This window comes from Lynx rufus, unplaced genomic scaffold, assembly GCF_022079265.1.
Source record: "Lynx rufus isolate CCGP_SWC_20201006 ecotype Redwood Valley unplaced genomic scaffold, mLynRuf1.p SCAF_3, whole genome shotgun sequence".
Classification (NCBI taxonomy): domain Eukaryota; kingdom Metazoa; phylum Chordata; class Mammalia; order Carnivora; family Felidae; genus Lynx; species Lynx rufus.
The window spans coordinates 56,963,145-56,978,633 of record NW_025814845.1 but is presented as its reverse complement, the minus strand read 5'-3'; the positions used below and the strand labels follow the sequence as shown (position 1 = coordinate 56,978,633).

Here is a 15,489-nt window from a genome sequence, read left to right as displayed (position 1 = left end):
GAGAGAGGGAGACACAGAATCGGAAACAGGCTCCAGGCTCTGAGCCATCAGCCCAGAGCCCGACGCGGGGCTCGAACCCACGGACCGCGAGATCGTGACCTGGCTGAAGTCGGACGCTCAACCGACTGCGCCACCCAGGCGCCCCTGATGTGCATTTTTAAATGATGCGCATTTTTAATACTTCATAATGTAAATTTTTTTAAAGACCTGGCCATGAAAACCTAACAGAGATAATGCCAATGGCTAGAGAGACATTATCTTGAAAGGATTCTTCCTCCCTGTGATCCACATATATGCAACCCAGTAGAATTAGCTCTAAATGACATTATCATTTAACAATTCAAGATATATTTCAAAGAAAATCTCTATTTCTCCATAATAAAGATAGATCTTTGATCTAATTGCTCTTCACTGAAGTACCCTTAGATATTGCTGCTCAACACTTGTTTTACTCAAGAAAATCAGGAAGTAGAAAAACATGTAAAGGAAAGAACCTCCAAAGAAAGATCAATCTCTGCTTCCCACATACTGATATCGGCTAAAAACACTTGGTGACGAAAAGATCATAACCCCTTTTTTCACAAGTCCGTGCAATCACAAGTTGAGAAAAAAAATTATAAGGGCCTCAGGAAAAATGAAGAAAAAGAAATAAAGCCTTGGGATGCTTCTTAGGTGCTCAATTTGGGGGGAAGGGCATTTTTGCTTATTTGAAGATAACACGGGTCAAGGAAAAATTTACAAGTTCATACGCACATTTTACAGTCCACGTGTCAAAGTAACGGCAACTTGACCTTTTGGTGCAGCATGACAAATTTTCATTTAAAGCATATTGTAATTTTAGTCAGAGGGTCACAACACAAAGTCAGACTGAAGGGAAGGGAAACTACATTTCTTTAGCACCACTTATGTGCTGGGCACTTAATTCTTATGGCACTCTGTACCATTGGTATTATTACTTCCATCTTACAATAGTTTCAAATGAAGCCCAGAGAATTAAACGTGATTTTTAAATTCGAACTGGGTCAAACTGGATTTGAACCCAGGTCCTCCTGACTTTAAAGGCCATGCTTCTATGCACATCCTGCTTCCGATTCTTGTCCCTTCCCCCTTACGCCACACCCTGCCATCCTCCTGTGTGCATCCCTAAGGCCTGGTGGCATACTGATGTGTAATGACAGAGGGGGTTACAAATAATACACGTCTATTACTTTTGTGTGTGGTAAGGCTGTTTAACAACGCCCATGAAAGGCATAAAATATCGCTTGGTATTACATGCACATATATAGTTTCTGTTATACACAAAGCTTTAAATATTAGTTTTGTTTTTGAAAATACAAGTAACCATTCGTTAGCAAATAAAGCACTTAAGACCAATATAATAGACATTACAGGTTCCTTGTGCAAATAATCACAGGTGCTCACAAAGGTGTTCACAGTTGTTTACTACAATGTTCATAATAGTAAAAACTGGGAATAATCTAAATGTCCCCCCATCAAGAACTGAATAAATAAATTATACCCAGTAGCATAGAATACTGTGAAGCCATAAGAAATCACGTTTCAGAAGAATGCATTTTATGAGGAAACAGGTACACAGTGTGGAGCTGTAAAATGCAAATGGTACAGGCAGGGTGAAAGAACTATGTAACTATTTACATTTGCATGCAAATATAAAACAGTGGAAGGCCAAACACCAAACTGTTAACTGTGGTTGACTCTGGCTTATGGTACGCGTTTGCTAGGTTCTCACGGTAGGGATGTATTACTGACGTCAGGAAAACAGTCAATAGTCAAGCACCCTCTCACACTGTGAGGAAGCTTCTGTATTGTGCATCAGGGAGGCTCTGGGGATGGCTTGGTGGACGAAATGCCAGCTTTCACCAACTACGACACTCTGTATCCAGAGGTTAACGTGCAAGTGGCATTGATGGTGTGGGCTAGAATGGGAGAGGGAGACTGAAAGGGTGGGCAGAGGTCTGAGAGAACAAACCCCTTCAGCTAAGTGTCTCTCCTTCCCTAACCTCTCCCAAAGTCACACTGTACCACAAGAGAAAGGCCATGAGGGACTCATCCGGGGAGAACAGAATGCACAGCTACGAGCAAAAGGCAGTATCCCAAGAAGCCATAAATCTTAAGTAAAAATAAATCTTTTATGAAGTTGGTCTCTTCTCTCTAAGTCACTTCATTCATTAATTTATGTTTATGATGACCAGTCGACTTTGATACTATGGTAGTATCAAAAGTAACCAAAAGTCTTTTCCCTTAGTTATATCAGAGTTGTAGCTTGCTAATCAACTGATTTCTTATTTCCGAATCACTGTTTAAATTCATATGCAATGGCCCAAGAAGGACCAACAGATAACATATTAGCATATGACTTGTATTGGGCATTTGCAATATGCTAGGCACTGTGCCATGTTCCTTCCCCGGCCTGGCTGGCTTCACAATACAGTGTTAGAAACCATAATTCTTGGGGCGCCTGGGTGGCGCAGTCGGTTAAGCGTCCGACTTCAGCCAGGTCACGATCTCGCGGTCCGCGAGTTCGAGCCCCGCGTCAGGCTCTGGGCTGATGGCTCAGAGCCTGGAGCCTGTTTCCGATTCTGTGTCTCCCTCTCTCTCTGCCCCTCGCCCGTTCATGCTCTGTCTCTCTCTGTCCCAAAAATAAATAAACGTTGAAAAAAAAAATTTTTTTTAGAAACCATAATTCTTTACACCAACGATCTGAGGCTCAGACACACTTAACCAAGGTTACACACTTAGCAAGTGGCAGAGCTGGGATTTAAATTCTGAAAATTCTTACTCTATACCATTGAAGATAACTGACAAGATTGAGATAGATGACGCATTTAGGAAGGCAGGAAGGACTTCTAAGTGGGGGAACTGAGGCTACAGGGGCAATATGGAGAATAAGAAATAGCATATGGGGGAGCGCCTGGGTGGCTGAACTGGTTGAGCGTCTGACCCTTGATTTCAGCTCAGGTCCTGATCCTGTGGTTGTGGGATTGAGCTGAGCATGGAGGCTGTTTGAGATTGTCTCTCTCTCTCTGTCTCTCTGACTGTCTCTCTCTCCATCTGCCACTCTCCCCTGCTTGTGCGCATGCTCTCTCATTCTCTCTGTCTTTCTCTCAAATGGAATAAATAAATAAACAAGCAGGGGCACCTGGGTGGCCCAGTCTGTTAAGCGTCTGACTTTGGCTCATGTCATCATCTCACGGCTCATGCCGGGTTTTCTATCTCATGGTTCGTGGGTTTGAGCCCCACATCCGGCTCTGTGCTGACAGCTCAGAGCCTGGAGCCTGCTTCAGATTCTGTGTCTCCCTCTCTCTCTGCCCCTCGCTCACTCGTGCTCTGTCCCTCTTTCTCTCTCTCTCAAAAATAAACATTAAAATTTAAAATAAATAAATAAACAAACACACAAACAAATAAGATATGGAAAGAACACTAGCATTAATGAAACCATGAAATGTGTTGGCATCCACTCAGAAAGCGCCCAGGGCTGTAAGGAGGCAAGTCCCACTCCTGAGTTGCATGAGCTGTGGATATGGTGGAACAGAGAGTTTCCATGCCCCACCCCTTGGAATTTCTCAGTGTCCTGGCATCCAGAAAATTACTAACCCTGCTCTAAGGAAGAAGAAATCCACCAGAGGGAAAACTCTATTGAGAACCTAAGATGATGTTTGATGGGAGTGTATCCAAAACTTGATGATATGATGGGAAAAGTCGTGAAAAGAAATTGGTTGGTCACCTTTATTTTATGACGAGTAAGTATGAGTACTCCAAATTACTCTACTGAATTGCCTATTTATCCTGTTTTATATTACAGTGTCTATCATTAAAAGTGTTGCAATAGAGACGCTAGAGTTACGACTGTGAAGGTTCATTCATCACGCTGGAGGGGATGGCTTAGTGGACAAAACGCCAGCTTTCACCAACTATGACACTCTGTATCCAGAGGTTAATATGCAAGTGGCATTGACTCGGCAGCTCGTCTTCTGAATGAAGCTAGTTCAGTTTACTCACATGGGTGGAGGGTCTTCTGGACAATGTCTGGAAAAAACCTGCCTATCCTGCTTGAATAATGAAGATTCCTAGAACTTTTATAGACTTAGGGTTTCCCCCAGTCTCCTGGAAGCATGAGATACAAATGAGTCAAAGGATCTTCTAACACACTCTTAACATCGGTGCCCTGTCCTGGCTGGCTTTCCCTTCTTTATCACTAGCCTTGCAGAGCCAATGAGGCCTTCCCTTAAACCATTTCTTTCCATTCAACGGTTTAACAGTCTTACTATATTTTAGATGTCTACGACAGTCTCTTTACTGTCTTCACTCTGCTCAGAATTTCTTAATCTTAATATTTCAAATCAAATCAATCCAAACATCCACTTAATGACACAAACTGCTCTTGTATGGACAAATCTTTCACCTTTATGACTTTATCAATTTACTTTACGATGACAAACTAGGAATGTTTAGTAGTTACAAAAGTCATGCTACCACTGTGTGATGCAATCAGTAACTAGAGAGATGATTCATTCCACCTTTATAAAATTATATTCTTAAAAACTCATCAGCTAAATTTGTATCAGTTTGACGCAGTCCATGCTCCAGTTGTAATTTCAAAATGAATACGGCACACACTCATTGAGTACCCACTATGTGTCAGATTTTGTCTGAAGCACTTATATACCAAGTTAAAAAAAAAATACCAGTCCCATCCCTGCTAGAGTCTAGTGAAGGTGACAGACAACCATAAACAGGTGATAAGTGCCATAAACATGGTACAGTAAAGTGCCCTAGAAACAGATTCATTCTCTCTGTGAACCTAGAGAGTAGTTTTGAGGAGGGACCTGAAGCTTCTTATTTCAGAATGCATAGTTTGACAGGATCTGATTTTCAGATTTGAGCTTTGAAAGTAAATGTCCAATGTGCGGAGAGGTGTTTAAAAAGTAAGTGATTCATCGTTAAACCTATAAGGATAGGACTATGGGAATTTGAGAAGCTAGAGGGGTGAGATTAGTATTAACATAAGCTAATTTTATTCATGCCTCCGGATCTTTACACAATGATTTCCTTTTTTACTTTTTTCTTCTGCAAGCCCATTCCAAGATTTCATCACTCACTACATTCTTTTCTGTCATCCCTCAGACATTGTCGAAAGACATTATCGATCTCTCTGATACATCACACACCACTCCTCCTTCTCTTCCTGACTTCTAGATGGGACTATTTCCATATATGCTGACATTCTAGTTATGACAACAATCCAGCCCTCCCTGTTCCAGCTACCTCTGCCATTAGATCACTATCTTCTTCTTTAATACCCACTGCTAATTGTAGTTGTTTATTTCCCACACATAATGCATGATGTGGTCATTTTTGTAAGATTTCATTCCTGTCGTCCGAAGATACGGAGTTTCTTTTTTATGTTAATTCATGCTTTCTTTAGAATTTCACTGTAATTTACCAATATCTACATATTTTATCCTTCAATTCACCAGGTGATTATTAAGGACATGGAAATGTAGCAATCTTTAGTTATTTTTTATGAACTCTCAATTTTCTTTCTCCAAACTTCCCACTATCCAAATATTTATTCCTTCAGGACACCTGCAGGGTTATCTACGGGGCTGTCTTCTAGCATTCTACAAAATGCCTTTGTTTCTAGTTACAGGCATTGGAGCTGGAATACAAGGCAGGCACAAGACCTGTTCACACTATCTTCATCCAAAATGTCCTCCATGACTGGGATGGAGTGTGGTAAACTCCATGGACTGTGGATGGAGTGTGGCTGTCTATAATAGCTGGCACCTGACTGGTGCCCTCTGGTGGTAGCAGGATGCCTTGACTGGGATGGTTGCTAGACAGCCTCAATACTGTCTCCACACCTACGAGCCTGAGTACCTCCTGGCTCCTCTCTTGTTAATTTTATAGAGGCTTGGTCCTCCTTTCCCTTCCCTTCCTTCATTTCCCTTTTTCTTTTCCCGTCTTATTTTTTAACACATCGTACTCAGTGCTGATTCAGGCCTCTACAAAGGAGCAAACAGTGAGTCTATAAGAGACACTGACGGATGACGACAGTGATGGTGATAAGGACTGTGATATAAAGTTTGCTTTATTCACAACAGAATGTCAGTGGTTCTTGAAAGAGGACCACCCATCTGCCATTTCTCATGGCAAGAAAAACATAAGCATGAATGTACATTGAGGAATTTTTGCCCCACTAGAAAAAAATATTCATTCAATATTTTAATTGATAAATAGAAAGTAAGATTGATTGTGAAACATTCTTTACCAGTTAACATTAGAGTCAAGTAGCACCTTGTAAAGAGAACGTAAATTTCACTCTGTCTAAAGTTTGGGATGAATGAGGATGACCAAATTCCTCTCTACTCACTGAATTCTGACTCTTGTAGGTAAATCCAATGTTTCTAAAAAGAAGTCAATGTGATATTCATAATCTTCTATGCATATATCAGTTGCTGCAGCAGTATTTCACTTAATGTTATCTGTAGTCTGACACTTTTTATTGCATCTCTAAATATCTGTCTTACTCCTCTCAATCCTGTTAAAAAGTTCTCATTTAATATTACCTGAATGTAATTTCTCAGAAAAACTGGAAATGTGGTTAGCTGTACCAGCTTACTGGGGACTTCTGGAAAAGGGAATATTTCTTTTTTTTTTAATGTTTATTTTATTTTTGACAGAGAGAGACAGAGCATGAATAGGGGAGGGGCAGAGGGAGAGGGAGACACAGAATCTGAAGCAGGCTCCAGGCTCTGAGCCGTCAGCACAGAGCCCGACGTGGGGCTCAAACTCACGGACCGTGAGATCATGACCTGAGCAGAAGTCGGACGCTCAACTGACTGAGCCACCCAGGCGCCCCTGGAAAAGGGAATATTTCTATATTTACTCTATCAGGAGGCAAATTACTCTACCTGGAGTGATCACATGTATATTCTGAGTTCCTGAGAAGGGCCTATAACAGAATAAGAAAGTAAACTAAATTTGGGTGAAACTAATTTAAATGACCATTATCTGCTTCATCAAACTGTTTCTTCTGGAACTTTTGCTCTGCTTTCATAGTTTGTAACTACTCAAAAATTCAGATGTAAAGTCTAGAAAATACCAATAACATCTAATTGATAAAATACAAAAGGCTCTCGTTCAGCCTTGGATAAGCAAGAAGATTCACAACTGTCTGCATTGTAGAAATCATATGTGTATGTGGCAAGAGGAAAGGTAGAAGCAAAGGGTAGAATCATTTTTGTACGTTTGAATAGAAAATGAGGAAAAATCCTACATCCAGTAAAAGAAAATGCAATAACTGTCCTCTGTTCCTACTCTTGCTCCTCTCGAATACTCCTTGACATAGTGTAAGCGCTCTTCTAAAAACATAAGCCAGGCCATGTCAACCTCCTGCTCTCAGCCTTTCTTGGCTTATATCAAAGTCCTTCCAAGGGTCCCACAGGAGCTAGCCCTGGCTATCTTATCAAGAGCATTTCCTACCAGCCTCCCCATAACTCATTCACATTTAGAATCAACCATGTCTATGAAGGAACTGGCAACCTGCACATTTGTTCTTGTGTTTAACCTGTCATTCCAAAGGCTACTTGGGTTTTCCATAATGAAGTGACAAATGTTAACGTAGGCGCAACAAACCACTATAATAATTGCTGAGAGACAGAATCCAGTCGATGGAAGTTAGTCATACATATACCAAACTCTCCCAAGAAGCTGTTTTTACAGACATGTCAGCAATTAGGGCAGGAATTACTCTGCTGATGACATTCCACCAAATAACAGCCACCAAAGACTTACCGGCAGCTACTATGATAACATCTGCCAGCTGCGTATGGATCTTCAATTGTTCTTTGGGAGTGTATCTGTGAGCTATTGTCACGGTTGCATCACCTGGAATGGAGAAGAGCTCCCATTAATAGTTACTGAGCTTTTTCAAAAGTTATGGATGCTATCATTCTAGGGGAGATTCAGTTATATCCTAAGAGTAGGAAAATTGCTTTCAAATGATACAACACTTTAAGAATAAAAGCTAGATAAAACCTAGATGACCAAAAATATTATAGCCTCCAATTAACCAGTGGAAAATCAAATAAGACCAAATGAGAGTATGTGCTGACCATCAAAAGAGAGATCTAAGTAAGGTCCTAGAAACCCAGCACGTGAAAGTTCTGTATTGAGGTTAATATGTAAATACGTGGGATATTTGTTGGCTTGATAATTAGGTATATAAGCTCTGAAAACAGCAAGTAAGTGCATCCAAGATGGGGCAATGCATTGTGGGAGCACAGCTAAGAGATTAATTCTGCCTCCTCTTGAGGAGGTGTCAAGGAAGAGTTCCTAAAGGAGGCAATATACTTTAGGTCTCAAAGTATGAGCCGGGGTGTACCAATTCAAGAAAGAAGAAAAGGGCATTCCAAGCCAACAGAAGAACAGGAAAAATATGGACCAACTTTGAAATTATGTGTTTAGGAAATAATGAAGAGGCTTTAGATATAACAGGAAATATTCATACATGCTTTAACGACGTGGTGTATGAATAAGAGAGGTTACCGGCCTGACGGCTTCCAGTGCTTTAAGTGTGAGCCAAGGAAGAGAAGTGAAAGAAAGGCAAGGATGAGAGTAGTCAGAAAAGGACTTCCAGTCAGAGCGTGGCTGTGTGAGACAGTACCTTGTCTCTTCTCCTAGATAACCTACAAGTGCTACACATTTAACAACAACAACAAAAACTATATAACCTCCATTTTTAGCAAAACCAGAAAGACATCTTTTCCATAGATTCCAAAAAATACGTGTGAGTTACCCAGAAGCAGCAGAGTTAATATATACACACAGGAAGAAAGGCAGCGAAGAAATGCAGAGAATAACAAGATGGCCAGTAGCAGCACATCTCTGAAAATGACCGCAAAAATACACTGTTCAAAGGTGCAGGGTCCACGTCAAAAATACAAAATATATCTCTTATCTGTAGCAGAGAAGAAAGAAATAGAGGCAGAAGAGGCCCCCTCGGACCCAGGATGGTTCACACTGCCTCGTAACTGAAAGACTCATGTGGAGGGGCCATTTTAACGGGAAGCGGTTTGACTTTGTGTAAGTGGTGAAGAAGGGATCTGAAGGCTGCCCAGCACCTCCTCCCCAGTCCCCACCAGAAGTACCTGACCCACAGGAGGTCCAAGAGATCTAACTCACTCAATGATAAGCAAAAAATATTTGACACAGAATTAGTAAAAGAATGCTATGTAAAAATCAGCCCAGGGAAATTTTGAGGGTGACAGAGCTGTTCTGCTTCTAGTGGAGTTCTGTGACTGTATGCATTTATCTAAATTCATGGCACTGTACACCAAAAAGAGTGAACTTGACTATACTTTTTAAGTAAATAAAAGAATATATTTTAAAACTGGCAGCCCCCCGCCCCCACAAAAACAGAAGGAGTTTTTTTTTCAAGAATTTTCCAACGTACCGGTGGGCCCAGGGGGCTCAGACAGTTAAGTGCCTGACTCTTGATTTTGGCTCAGGTCATGATCTCAAGGTTAGTGAGATCAAGCCCCATGGCAGGCACTGTGCTGACAGTGAGGAGCCTTCTTGGGATTCTCTCTCTCTTTCTTTCTCTGCCCCTCCCCTGCTTGTGCTCTCCCTCTCTCTCTCTCAAAATAAATAAATAAACCTTTTTTTAAAAAAATAATTTACCAACATACCAATACACTCAACAACAAAAAGTGTCGCAATGGAAAAGTTGAACGTTATGACCAAACATTATGCCAAAAATTTAAAAATTAAGAATGTAAAGTCACAGGACCTGGGGAAAAAGACGACTTTGAATCCATACAAATTGACCATAATGGTCAACATTGAGAAAAATTTCAGTAAAGTAACTGGATTGTAAACATCAAAGAAGAAGAGTATTACGAGCAAAAATTCAAATTTGTATCTTCAACTCCAGAAAACAGAAGAGCAATATTTGCAAGAGACTCATGCAAAAAAAAAAAAAAAAAAAAAGGGGAGTCACAGTCAAATCATTCTCCAAGAATAAAGGTTACAATTTTGAAATTGTAAGCACTCAGGGAATACTGTTCCCTTGTGTTTTTCCTAAAGAACTTGTTAAATGATTAACTTTAATGAATCAATATCATATATCTAAGGAAAACAGCAAAAGGACTATTAGAAAGTTTGGAATATATTTAATCATAAAAGTAAGACTAAAAAAAATGAGAGCTGGGTGATGGACAAAATGTAAATCCTATTTGCTCTAAATATGAAAAAAATGGTATAACTAACAAAATTGGAATGGGAAGGGCAAAGATGAGAAAGTTTGCTGATTGCGAACTAGATTAACATAACATTAATTATGTTATCTAATGACTAGGATCAAAAAACATTTAAAACTGATCAATCAAATAATAGAAGAAGAAGAAGATTTAGAAGTACAAGGTAAAAACATTACAAAGATAATTTTTATTGGCAAATATCAGGTTGGAGACAAAAGAAATGGAATCAGGGAAGAAAAATAAAAGCATTTTATCATTTTTATTTATTTATTTATTTTGAGAGATAGAACTCACGCGCATGCACACCACACACATGTGCAATTGGGGGAGGGGCAGAGAGAGAGACAGAGAATATGAATCCGAGGCAGGCTCCATGCTCACTCTGGAGCCCGACACAGTTGGGGCTTGATCCCGTGACCCTGAGATCATGACCTGAGCTAAAGTCAAGTGTTGGATGCTCAACTGACTGAGTCAGCCAGGAGCCCCCATTTTTTAAATTAGATTATCAATAGATACCATATGAAGAAATAGACAACTAAGAGTACTGCATAAAGTTATAACTATTAGAGTAATGACTAACTTTCCTAAATATCAGAAGAACCATACATAAAAAAGAAAAACAATGTAAAAAATAAGTAAAAGCCATAAAAACAACAAACAGAACAGAAACTAATACACAGTTCAGATCAGATATATTTATCTTCATAACAAATTTTCCTAAGTTATCTATTTAAAAGAATCCTATTTCCAAATTGGCTTGCAAACCAAAAACAAAATCTAACTCTATACTTTATATAAGGTACATCTAAAACAAAGCTGTTTGGATGTCAAAAATAAAAGATAGGCAAATGCGTAGCAGGAAAAGGACAAAAAAAGAGATGATGTTCTTATTGTCAAATAAGGAGAAATTTACCATTAAATAGGACAAAGAAAGTACACATTATAATGCAAAGATGTGATTCAAACGAACTCACAACAATGAGAAATATATAAGTAACATGTAAGAGAAATATAATTCATACAGCAGAAATTACAAGGGATACAAATCAAAAAAGAAACACATTGTATTTGCTGAATTTAATTCACCTTTCTCAATCCACAACAGATCAAAGATATAAAAAATGCAAATAACATAATTAATGTTATGTACCTTATTGCAATATATCAAATTTTGAAAGCAGAACATACATTTTCTTTTCATGTAGCCAAAGAATATTTTTTTAAATGGTATTCTCTTTGGCTACAAAGAGAATTTTAATTAATACCAAAAAATAGGTTGATAAACTTCAGATATTTTCTTTCATCACAAGTCTATAAAGTTATAATTATTGAAAAAGTCAGAAATTAAAAGGTTCTTTCTGGACTCCTGGATGGCTCAGTTGGTTAAACATCCAATTTTTCATTTCGGCTCAGGTCATAATTTCATGGTTTGTGAGTTCGAGTCCCGCATCGGGCTCTGCACTGGCAGCAGGGAGTTTGCTTGGGATTCTCCCTCCCTCTTTCTCTCTTTCTCTCTCTCTCCCTCTCTCCCTGCCCCTCCTCTGCTTGTGCTCTCTCTCTCTCTCTTTCTCAAAATAAACACATAAACATTTAAAAAAAGAAATCAAAAGGTTTTTTTCAGCAGGATTTTTTTAAACCCTATTTTAAATAATTCTTGGGTCAAAAAGAAAACACAAAACAACAGTGCAGAAATTCTAGAAACATTTATAATGAAATTACTATATATTAGATCCTATAAAATAAAGATAAAACAAAGAACTAAAATGATTGAATCAATAAAAGAAAAGAAGTGAATCAATCACTTAACTTAAAAAAAGTAGATAAGGAACCAAAAAGAAACAAAAGAAATGAGAAGATTAGTAAACATAAAGTCAAGATGTTAATGTTAAATAGGTCTGAAAATTGTAATATAAGCAGTGAGAGAATTCAACAAATTGCCAAATAAAAAGTAAATATACAGTAATAAATAGCTTTCATATATAACAAGACATTAGAAGATAAAATGAAAGAAAAGACTCCATTAGAATAGCAATACAAGAAGTAAAATACTCAGAAATAAACTTAACAAGAAATGTGCAAAACCTATGTGGTAAAAGAAAATCTCCAGAACAATACCAAGAGACATCAGTAAGACTGAAGAACGAGAAAGATAAACCATGTCTTATGTAAAAGACTCAATATCCTAGAGATAACAATTCTCCCTACGTTCATTACAAATGGAATACAACTCCAATAAAAACTGGTAGTTTGCATTTTTTTGGAAGAATATAATTTCATCCTAAAGTTAATAAGGAAAAAGAAAAGTCAATAACCAGGAAAGCTTTAAAAAGGAAGAACAATGAGAGACAGCGGTACTTGATAGCAGTCTTTTTTTTTTTTTTTTTAGTGAGAATAGGCTGGGGTTTTTTATTTTTATTTTTTTATTTTTAAGTTTATTTGTTTATCGAGAGAGAGAGAGAGAGAGAGAGAGAGAGGGAAAGGGAGCGCATAAGCAGGGAAGGGGAGAGAGAGAAGGAGAGAGAGAATCCCAAGTTTGCTCCACACTGTCAGCGCAGAGCCTGATGCAGGGCTCAAACCCATGAACCGTGAGATCATGACCTGAGCTGAAATGGAGTGTCAGGTGCTCAACCAACTGAGTCACGCAGGGGCCCCTGTTAGCCGTCTTTCTCCTTTCAGTTCATGACACCACCTTCTGCTCAGCTACACGGAGCGGAATCTGTTTACGAGTTTCCCTTGTGTTTCCTCTTCTCTTTGACTTGCTATAAACCAGTAATAAATAAACCATCTCTACCTTAGTACAGCTTCCCTATATGCAGAAAGGTCCTCTCAACCATGGAAGCGTGTCTTCTTGCAGGGGAGCTTCCCAAATCCCCACAAAACCAAAACCAAACAAAAACTTCCCACTTTGTCAGTACTGATGGTTTCAGCAAGGAATTGAGGGATACATAATAATCCACTGAGTTGTATATACATACAATGAACAACCTGTAAAGTGTCAAGCAGAAGAAAAAAATATTAAGATGAATTTCAATAAGCGTATAGAAAGATCTTTTAGGTAATTCCACTCCCCCGTCAATAATATCTTGTGAACTTGTTACTCCTAAGTGAGTTGGGCTAGTGATACCCACGGGAAATATCAAACTCATATTTAGACTTGATCAATGAGTTTCTGATTATGACACTATCCACCCAGGGAAAGGCTTTCAGCCTACTATGCAGGAGACCACAGTGTGATAGCAAAAGAGAGATAAATCAAGGGAATTAAATATAAAGGTGTTCAAATCATGCCTCAGTCTCTTCTGCCTTTGCCCCTTGCAGATGAGCACCTTGATACCTGTCCCTGCTCCTGAGAGCTGACTATCCGGCACATGATATGCTAGTTAGCCTGTGAAAATTATTGTTGTTCCTGTTTTCAGTTCTGGTGCCCTATTACTTTTCTCCCATGAATCCTCTGGCTTGCTGTACCTAATCCTTTCTAACTCCTCAACTCTTCCCTGGGTAGCCAGTACTGACAAGTCGGAGCAGCTACTCTGTAGAATGATGCATATCTCTGACCCTCAGATGACTTTTTCCCACACTCAGTTTTATCCTCTTACGGTGCACATGCTATCAGCCTGGGCGAGGGCCTAATTTTTCTAACTATCACACGGACCCAGATAAAAACGTTTATAAGCAGAGTCTTAAGCAACTTCTCGGTGCCCAGTGCTTTACATCATGTTTGTAAGATAGAGCAAGAATAAAAAACTTAGAACCTATCTCCTAGAATCTGAGAGTTCTGTTAGAACTTAATAATTAACTGCTGGGCAAGATAGGCTTCTTACTATACAAGAGTCCACAGTCAGTCACGAATGGTCTACTGGGAGCTGTCTGAGCAGTTTTCTAGGCTATCATTACACTGTAATTTATGCAAAATTGCAGATTGTAGTGAAGAGTTGCTGGCAACTAACCCAGAGTGCCAATTTGAGGGATAAAAATATTTGCTATTTAAAAAGAAGCTAGAACAAACAGCACAATATGCTTCATAATAGAGTAGCAGTTTTTGCTTAGAACAACTTAAAATGAGGAGTTTCTTTTTGTTGGACATTTCTAGGTCATTCCCTACCTTCATTTATTCAACGATCAAGAAAGAATCCCAGAGCTATGTGAAGCAATGGAGACACACGATTCCACACTTTCATATGAGAAACAGATATGTAAATCAGAATATGAACACAGCGGGGGAAGTTCCACGCTAAAAGGAGTTTATAAGTTTGTAAGTTACATGTTGGCACAGAGCATCTCTCTCTACTCTGGCTGAGAACAGCATAGGGGAATACCGCAAATTCTTAGAGAAGACAGATTTTGATGTGAGTAGGAATCTATTTTGTTTCTGTATGCTTTCTCCATCCTTGCCCATCTGTAAATTATTTTCTATAAGAATGTAAGAAAAGCATGTCATTTAGCCCAGATGGTTAGAAACTTCTTCCTCGCAAGAGCTGAGGTCTACCTTTTTGCAAGATCTACCATGATTCTAGATCTAACTTGGACAGCACCACAGAACAAGTCTCAACTTCCTTTTCCATGAGACAAGTCTTCAAATACTTGCTTGTACCTGCATCCGCAGACGAAGCAAAATGGCAAGTCCAGTAGGAGCTAGAATCTCACAGGTAAGGTTTTGCTTAGTCACTTTCTCTGGATAAGACAAAACGGCATCATTCTCCATGCATTAACTCATACCATGGTCTGTTTTTTTTTTTTTTTAAGTGTTTATTTATTTTTGAGAGAGACAGAGACAGAATGCGAGTGGGGGAGGGGCAGAGAGAGAGGGAGACACAGAATCCGAAGCAGGCTCCAGGCTCTGAGCTGTTAGCACAGAGCCTGACGTGGGGCTTGAACTCATGAGCTGTGAGATCATGACCTGAGCTGAAGTCGGACGCTCAACTGACTGAGCCACCCAGGCGCCCCCATGGTCTGGTTTAAAGGAACAATCACTGAGGACATTACAGGCAGGAAAACTCAGCATTCATCACCAGAACAGCACCCAAAGCAAGAAAGAAGCCTGAGTTCTGTTTTTGGACAAAGGTCTCCAGAGGCCTAAAGACTCTGGATTAGAACGTGTGTCTCTTATTCTCTTGTAAACTGCTGTTCCATCTCGTAGCATAAAACACACAAACAAAAACCTCTCTACAGGGAAAATCTCTGTGGAAGCTAAATGGACAGAACCTAA

The 15,489-nt window shown here is 39.3% G+C and overlaps 1 protein-coding gene across 1 annotated transcript in view; it reads right to left on the bottom strand.

Annotated features, from left to right (window-relative positions):
• MTHFD2L (methylenetetrahydrofolate dehydrogenase (NADP+ dependent) 2 like) overlaps positions 1–15,489 on the bottom strand; it is a 143,584-nt gene that overhangs the window by 66,303 nt on the left and 61,792 nt on the right. Inside the window, exon 6 of the mRNA XM_047091991.1 lies at positions 7,819–7,911. Within this exon, the coding sequence (XP_046947947.1) occupies positions 7,819–7,911 (93 nt within the window). The remainder of the gene's footprint in view (positions 1–7,818; positions 7,912–15,489) is intronic.